Source organism: Anastrepha ludens, chromosome 3 (genome assembly GCF_028408465.1).
Source record: "Anastrepha ludens isolate Willacy chromosome 3, idAnaLude1.1, whole genome shotgun sequence".
Lineage (NCBI taxonomy): Eukaryota > Metazoa > Arthropoda > Insecta > Diptera > Tephritidae > Anastrepha > Anastrepha ludens.
In genome coordinates, this window is record NC_071499.1 from 86,014,972 (window position 1) to 86,023,495 (window position 8,524).

The following is an 8,524-nucleotide window of genomic DNA, read 5'->3' on the forward strand; positions in this document are numbered from 1 at the left end:
AAATCACTTGGATGGGTAGTTGAAATCGTTGGAGGCGATTGATTTATTGCAACAAGATAAAGGAATAGTATATTTATATCTTCTTCCTACTATGTATATATATACATATATACTTACTTACTTACTAAAGAAGCTGAAATAAGCGTTTAAATAAACTCACCAAGAGATAATTAGCTCAAGGGCGAAAGAAAAACAGAAGGACAAAGAGTCAAGCAATTGTCAGCGCCAAAACTAGTATTTTAAATGCTAACAAAGTAATACAATTTTCCATAGCTGACAGAAAGGAAAATAGAAGAATTTTGAAATAAATAAATCGGCCTTTTTTGTATTTTTTTTTAAATAGCAGTTTTTACGCTAATCGATAGATCCTTTTTATGTGCAAACAGACTAAAAGAAACGTTGTCATAATCATACAAGAAGCTGTAACTCCTACACCTTTTCGCCAAACACGAACTATAAAGAAGGAATAAACAAACGTGTCAAAAAGTTTTCTTCAGTCAGAGGCAAGGCAAATCTATTAAAGGTGGTGTTGCTAAATCAGCTGATATGTTTTTTTTTCTTCGCCGTCTCCATGTAGCTGTCAGCTCAGAATGAAACAAGGCGAATTCATTATTTGTTTTCTAGCTTCCCAATACTTTGCTTTGACAATCAAACGTACAGAACATTGTCGTTTGTCTAATGCCACCACCTTTAATGAATGCGCCTTGATTAGAGGTCTGCTACAAGCTTTATTCAGAACTTCAGAATAAAAGAATGAGCACAGTGAATAAATCACTCAAACCAAAAGAAAAACCAAATAAATACATTTAAATAAAAAATAAAAATACCTCTTAAATCGAAAAAAAAAAACGAAACTAAACTATCAATTTGCTGAATTTCAATATCTGTATTCTTTCCTATCTCTTTCTCTGATACTTTTCTCCGCTCGAAATACAATGGGCTTTTTAGCCAGAGTGGTTTAGGAGCCACCAAATCTCTTGGTGCTCCTTGGCTCGACCAATTCAAATTTCAATTTCATTTCATCAATTTACCGACTGGGCCCAGTGAAATAAAATCCATAATGTCATATGATTCATCTCATTACTGTAATTTTAAGCGAAAAAGTACGCAAGTAATCTTGAATGGTGCGCACTGGAAAAGATAAGAGATCATAAAGCGCCAAACTACCAAACATTTGCAATCAAGAAATAAAAGCATCTACGAGTACATAAATCGTAATCAGTCTGATAGCAAGGTAAATAACTAAACTCCTATTTCTAAGTCATTTAAATTTTATAATTGCTAAGGCATATTTTACACTTGCCTTTATTCGACGCTTTGGTTCCGATTGTACGATCTAAGTTGGAATAGGCAGGCCACATCACCTTTGACATATTAATAGACTTGAACGAGTTCAAAAGCATTTTCTTCGTTTCGCTCTCAGATCGCTTAATTTTGTTCATTCGATTCCTTCATATGCTGCAAAAGGTGCCTTAATAAATTTATAGTCCTTACAAAATAAAGGAAGTATTTTTTCATTCTGCTTTACCTTTGATATCATTACTACTTATAGTATAATTGCCCCACCTCTTCTTTTATATTCCACACAAAAACCTGCGAAGTAATGTTTTATTCTTTGTGGAGCTGGTTAGAATGGTTTATGCCTCTTATGATCCGATACATTGAACATTGACTGAATTCTATAAAATTTCATATATTTTGACTTTTGTCTCGAATTTGCACTCGAATGAATTATATAATATAGATAAACATAAAATAAATAAACAAACAAAATTCGAAAGCTAAAAGAAAGTTAGTGGATAAATTATAATGAATAAAAACTTCACTCAGGTTGAATCGTAGAAGCATAAAATTTATGATAACAAATTTGACTGCATTTGAAAAAGGATAGCACTTTTTGTGTTTTTAGCAGTAGATACAATTTTGTACCATTTGTACAATTTTAATTTGACCGGTTGAAGCTAAGAAACTATCTAAAGTTTAATTATATAATAGGAGGCAAAAAAATGAAAAATTTTGGTTTAGAATATCTTTTTTACTTAATATAAAAAAATAATTTTGAGTGATGGAAATCTTTATTTTGACTTTTATGCGCTCCATTATGGTATTAGGGGTAGTTACAATTTTCAAAAAATTGGATTTTTGTATTTTCTTAAAGTATAATTTCTTAAAAATATTGTGTGAAAATTTGAAGTGAATTTGACAAATACTTTTCGAGTTATTCAACAATTAACAAAGGGCGCTCGGGCAAAAACAAACACAAACAAAAACTTTAAAAGCGTTTTTCTCAAAAATATGTTTTTTGAACTGGTGATCGCTGTAACTTAAAAACCGCTTGGTAGATTTCAATAAAATGTAAACTGCTTTTGAAAAGCATAAAAAACTCGTGTCTGATTGAAGGATTTTTTTCAAAAATGTCGATTTTTTTTAGCAATTAATTTTTTTTTTCTCGAAAATCTGAAAAATAATTCCTGAGACTGCCATATTGTTAATTTTGAAAAAAAGCTTCGATCAGGCACAATATTATCTATTAATACAACTAATTTCCCTTGTCCGATTGGTTTTAGATGAATCTTCAAGGACTTGTGATGATCACCGCTGGAGAAACGCGCTCCACACAAACAGCGATAACTTTTACAGCTATTTATTTTTTTGAAATTTTGTTAAAGTCAAGTCGAAACATGATGTATTAATGCTATGTTTTTATTTTTGTAAAATAAAGCAACTGACTAACAAAAAAAAATATATTGGAAATCATCATTTTTTCGGGCCTCTGACTACCCCTAACCCTTATTTGTCTGTTTGTATACTAGAGCTGCCCAGTTCACAAGTGTCAAACTTATAAATCTTTCGATATAGTGGTACATTTTGGCACCACCTCTTCTAAATACTGATTTTAAAAATAGCAGAGCTCTTCCTAAGCCAATATACTCTAAGCCATTTGATAACTTTTTGCACACTTATTTTCAAATTTTCATTGGAAAAAAAATTGAAAGCTTCTAATTATCGTAGAATAATTTCGAATATATATACATACGTGCATATTTTTTGAAGCTTTTAGCTCTTAATTATTCTTTAATCTGATTTAAACATTTTTTTGCGCTATTTATAGGAATTTTTATGAAGAATTACTTTTCGCTTTCTAACTATACATTTTATATGTCCTTGATAAAAATGAGACGCCTTTTGCGAGTGTTATTTTTCGCTCGTAAATACTATTTTGTGAGTTATTATTTTTTTTATTAAAAAACATGAAGTTAAATCTGAAGAAAAATGTTAAATTTTTTTTCCGTTTTTGTTTTTTGAATAACGTTTCAAACGACTATTTTAGTTACCAGTGTATAATTAAAATTATATGCGAATAAACTAATTATAAGTAGCTATAAACTATGAAAATTTACTGAGGTTCGGCGAAGACATTTGTCCCTTTTATTTCATCATAACAGAATTCACCATACAACTTCTACTAGGGAAAATGGACAGTAAATTAAAAATATTTTTTCCCCTTTTGTTTCAGAATATATATCCCCAATGATGAAGACGAATGAATAACGAATGATAAGTCTCCTACACACGACTTTCAACTATGTTTACCTGGTTCAAGGGGTAAAATGCAAGAGTGTATAGAGCATGAGTAAAGAGAAAATATTTTGAGTAAGTAACAAAACAGAAAGGTAGAGAGATTATAATTTTGCCGGCTTTCTGAAATTCGCACTATACATTTGTGTGCACATACACACACATACCTTCATATCTGCATGAATATAGTCAGATATATGGAGTGGAGAAGTGCAAGGCATCTATGTACTCGTGTATAGTGATCGTTGCTGGTTGATTAGCTGAGTTACGAGATTGTAGATACAAACACATATGGTTCTCTTACCTACTTGGAAATACATAGCAGCAACCGGCATAAAAATATATATTCGCACTCTGCTTTACAATTTACAGCTGCTTAATTGGAATTTAGTGCGCTGGAAGAGTGCTTAGAGAGCAGCTGACAATATTTGCGCAGTCGATACACGGAAATATTTTTATTTAGCAGGAAAAATAATGTACCTGCAAAAAGATTAATAAAATAATTTGTGTGATATAATTAAATGCCTCTCTATATATACTTCAAGAGTGAAATGTTTAACAGACAGATAAAAAAATTGTAGTCTAGATATTTTCTTAGATAAATTACCAAAAGAAGTGAATGCCATTTTATACATTAATTAAACAATAAAAAAGTGCTACTGTTGATAACAATGGAAAATCGTTTTGTTATTTTGGACTGTGATGGCGGCAGTGATGATGCATGGGCATTACTATTGTTAATCAAAGCAGCCGCTGACCAGCATATAACATTGCTGGGCGTGACTATCTGTGGCTGTGGAAATACTGACCTGCACAATGCGGCACGAAATATGTACCGCATTTTGAAGGCTTGCAAACGAACTGAGGTAAAAAAAATTAAGCAATTTAATTCAAATAATAAATCAAACGCGAATCCAGATAAGTCGATGACAGTAGTACAAAAGCAAAATTTCAATAAGAATGAAAGAAAAACAACAACAAAAAGCGAGATCACTTACTTTCAATAAATGTGAAATGCTACAAAAGCGAAAAAAATCGGCTGCTCAGCAGCTGCTTAACTTTATATGAGTTCGCCTTGAATCAAATATATGTAAAAAAAGAATGAAATAAAAAAAAAAACAAAGTGAACGGCACTCTGTTGATTTTATTTCACTTTTTCTTTTCAGTTCCTTTGAAGCACCGTTTATTTTTCATTTTCAAAAATGCATTTTCTTCCAACAGATTCCTATTTATTTTGGCGCTTCTGAGTCGCTTATACCACCCACCGAACTTGTTGATGATAGTAAATATTTTCATGGCCGCGATGGCTTTAGCGACATTTTGCCCCTGGAAGCAGATTATAAAATTGAGCAGGTGGTGCAGGAGGAACATGCTGTGGTGGCTATAAATAGATTTTGTACTATGGTAAGTTAATATACTTTAGTGTTTGTGTACAAATGTGTATACAATAATATCCACAATTCTCTTTTACTGCTTTTAGCACCCGAAAGAGGTATCAATAATAAGCGTTGGTCCGTTAACCAACATTGCACTTTGCTACTCTATGTTTGGTGAACAATTTGCGAATGCTGTAAAGGATATTTATATAATGGGTGGTAATCATCAAGGTAAATATATATACATATATACAATTTTGATAATTGATCAATTCATCTTGAGTAAACCTCATGGCGGTTTTCAGAAGCTTTTACAATTTACGTTTTATTCAGTAATAATTAGCCAGTAACTAAATTTCTCAGAATTTGTCAGCATTTGTTTTCAAAATAAAATAAATGGAAAATTGCGAAGAATATCTTGACATAAATAGCGTTTTACACTTGTCTTATGTTAACTTGTTTTATTTAAATTTCCGCTTTTTTTTTGTAATTTTGCAATATACACTTTGTGCTTGTTTAATGTATGAGTAGTGCCAAATTTACCCAGTAAAACCCCAATTTTTTCTCATGAATGAAATGCCACTCTGGCTCTCAATTTTCCCTTCCTGACAATTTTGTTGTTGGTTGTGAAAGCTCCACATGAATAAAATTACTATAAAACTCAGTAAACGCTGAATATTTTCGTGTGCTACTAAATATTTTTTTAGGAAAAAAAAATTTATATAGAAGAAAAACCAAAAGAAAACATTTTTTTAATTTGTGTATGTGCCTCAATGAAATAATAATAAAAAAAAAACCAAAACGGCACACACATTTTTATTTACAACTTAACAAAAAAAATATTTTTTCAAATATTTTTACAAGTACATGGCTTAAAGCGGCATATAATTTCAAGGAATTAAATAGCAGTCAATAGTCATCAGAAGTACCAGCAACTACAGCCAGAAGCTCGACATTAGGATGTCTTATGTACCTGTAAATAAAATTAATTTGTTGCGTGCTTTTAGGGTGCTGGGCTTCAGGTGAATAACTTTTCATATGTAAAGTGTTTTTTTTTTTCATAAATTTGTATCTTACAGTTTAATTATTTTTAATTTTTTCACACACTTTTAACACGTGATCTTAATTCTTCAGCATATTTCAACATTTTTTCGTGAATGATTACTACTTACGCGCATAACTTCTTTACTGCCTTTAGGTCTGGCTGTAGGAGATGTGGGCCCTCGACCAATCCTCGCTTTACAATTCTCGCATTTCTCATATTTTTCATTGCATACAGTTTAGCACTAGTTGCTCTTTAAGGAACAACATTTATGCCTCAAACATTTCAAATCAACCGAAGTTAGTCGAGTTGGCGTCGTTCAAAGCGGATGACCTTTCATTTGTATTGGTCTTCATTTACTACATTCATTGACCTTAGGAGGAAAGAAAGAGATGTTTTTAACAGATAATGCGTTATTTTGCATTGCAAAAGCTGCGAGGCTCTTTCAATAAGTACAATTTTATTTAAATTTTCTTCAACATTCTTTTCATTTTATTCTAAAAAAATTTTGCAAGCGTTTCCCAATTTTTTTATGCCGTCTAAGAAGTAAGATTTCGGTATCTGTTTGGGCGATTATCTCATTATTTGACGTTGTTCACTGAGCCATATTTCTAAGTTATAAAAAGTGAGTAGAGGTCAAATCCGGGGCATGGATGTTGTAATAATTCGACCCTTCATTCACTTGCAACTCACTTTTTTCCATTCTTTTCTGATAGGCAAAATCTCCTTGCTTAAATCAAAAAATAAAACAATATGGTTTGACTGACATAACTGAAACTTTGGCTGCTATCTAGTGAGTAAAGCTTCTTACTAAAAACTAACCGAAGCCTGCAAACGAGCATAAATCGTATTTGATTTAAGTTGCTTCAAAACCCTCTATGAAAGTATTCTGATAAACAATTTCATTTTCTACTAAAATGCTATTAAATAATTTAAAAATTGTTTTAAATTAACAGGTGTTGGCAACTTCACGCGCTGTGCCGAATTCAATTTCTATTCAGATCCCGAAGCAGCTCATTCAGTGCTTGCCAGATCGAAATGTCCCATTACAATATTACCGTGGGAGCCCTGTTTGGAAGACCGGTTTTTTATATGCCTTGTATGTAAGCTGATTTATCTCTTGTGAAGATATGAATTATTAAAACAGGTTTCTTACAGAATTGGCGCTTAGAAGAATTTGGCGAAACCGCGGCGAATACCTGCCCTGCTATCGAGATAATGAACCAAGTGGAGCGAGCTCAATGGCTTCCATCAAATTTTAAAAGTTGGATACCCTGCGATGCTTTGCTTGTCGCGGTGTTTTTATTTGAAAGTGTTTTTGTAAAAAAGGAAAGCAAATGGCATGCGACTGTTGATTTGACAGGACACACACGTGGCCAAATGATTCTGGATCATTTGCAAGAAGTTGATAAGTTTCCAAAAAATGTACGCATTATCGAATTGTTAGACTCAGAAATTTTCAAGAAAATTGCACAATGGGCTGTGGGATTATATGACGACTTTGTGCTCGAGCATAGCAATGGAAATGTGGAAATATACTAACTACAGTTGATGTGTGGAAATACTATTTTATTGCGATTGTTGCGATTTTTAATACAAAATTTAACAATACTTCAAAGGGGATATTATTGAAGAAGATCATCTAAACAGATGCAGACTAAGTAGTTTTTAATAAAAAATTACATAAAATCTTTGAAAGTGATTTTTGTGGGTGGAGCAAGACCAGCCGGATGCGGACTAAGTAGTTTGTAATAAAAATGTTTGCCAATACTTTAGAAGTGCTATTAGTAACAACTGCATACCTCATACCGATACTCATAACATTGTACATCTGGTTCAAAAGAAGTTAGCTGCGAATCACCTGTGAGTTTTTGCTGATTTCAACCTCTCAAATATTAAGTGGCCTGGTAGTTTCTCCCACTTGTACCATCGAATATGACAGCTGAGCATCCATTTCATTGTGTAGATAATATCTTAAGGCTCAATTATTTCAGATAAATTATTATATTTTGTGAAAAAATTTATAAAAATCTAATTCAATAACTACATTTCTCATTCACCATTTTCATGTTCCGCAGCTATTGATAGGAAAATTCTTTGAATCTCCAGTGGTGCCTTCAAATATATTTAGCTGTTGGGATTTCTCTATGCTTACTTCCGTCTTTTTCAAAACTAATTGGGATGTTATATTTTTTGGGCTAGACGTTACTGTTATTCAATATTTGGCTATCAAGTGAATAAAATATATTTAAGGAATATTCACTTAATTAATAAAAGGTCATTTAGCAAAAAAGCGGAATTCAATAGGCCTCTCCGGGTTTGGTTATGACTACGGAATTATGGCATGACACCTCTAATCGATTACAGTGTTGCCTCTAAGTTGGTTGTATCAGCAAATTTATGGCGTTATGATTATGGCACCTCTACTTTGGGCTTTAAGCTCCCGCGGTAGACTTACGAATAAAAGAAACTCAAAAATCAACGTAGTTCTAAAAGTCGTCAAATCTTAGAACCAATTTATTTCAAC

The 8,524-nt window shown here is 32.2% G+C and overlaps 1 protein-coding gene across 1 annotated transcript; it reads left to right on the plus strand.

The window, feature by feature from the left end:
* The first annotated feature begins 3,808 nt into the window (after positions 1-3,808).
* LOC128856614 (uncharacterized) lies at positions 3,809-7,989 on the plus strand. Its single transcript, XM_054091924.1, has 5 exons — positions 3,809-4,445; positions 4,801-4,983; positions 5,060-5,186; positions 6,954-7,096; positions 7,156-7,989. The coding sequence occupies exons 1-5, from the start codon at positions 4,251-4,253 to the stop codon at positions 7,537-7,539; spliced, it is 1,032 nt and encodes a 343-aa protein (XP_053947899.1). The 5' UTR covers positions 3,809-4,250; the 3' UTR covers positions 7,540-7,989.
* The last annotated feature ends 535 nt before the right edge of the window (positions 7,990-8,524 follow it).

Bases quoted from the DNA above. Each gene is read 5' to 3' on its own strand.
- LOC128856614 (XM_054091924.1), top strand. From the start codon at position 4,251: ATGGAAAATCGTTTTGTTATTTTGGACTGTGATGGCGGCAGTGATGAT. The intron at 4,446-4,800 runs GTAAAAAAAATT...TTCTTCCAACAG, and splicing joins AGGCTTGCAAACGAACTGAG to ATTCCTATTTATTTTGGCGC. The intron at 7,097-7,155 runs GTATGTAAGCTG...GGTTTCTTACAG, and splicing joins ACCGGTTTTTTATATGCCTT to AATTGGCGCTTAGAAGAATT.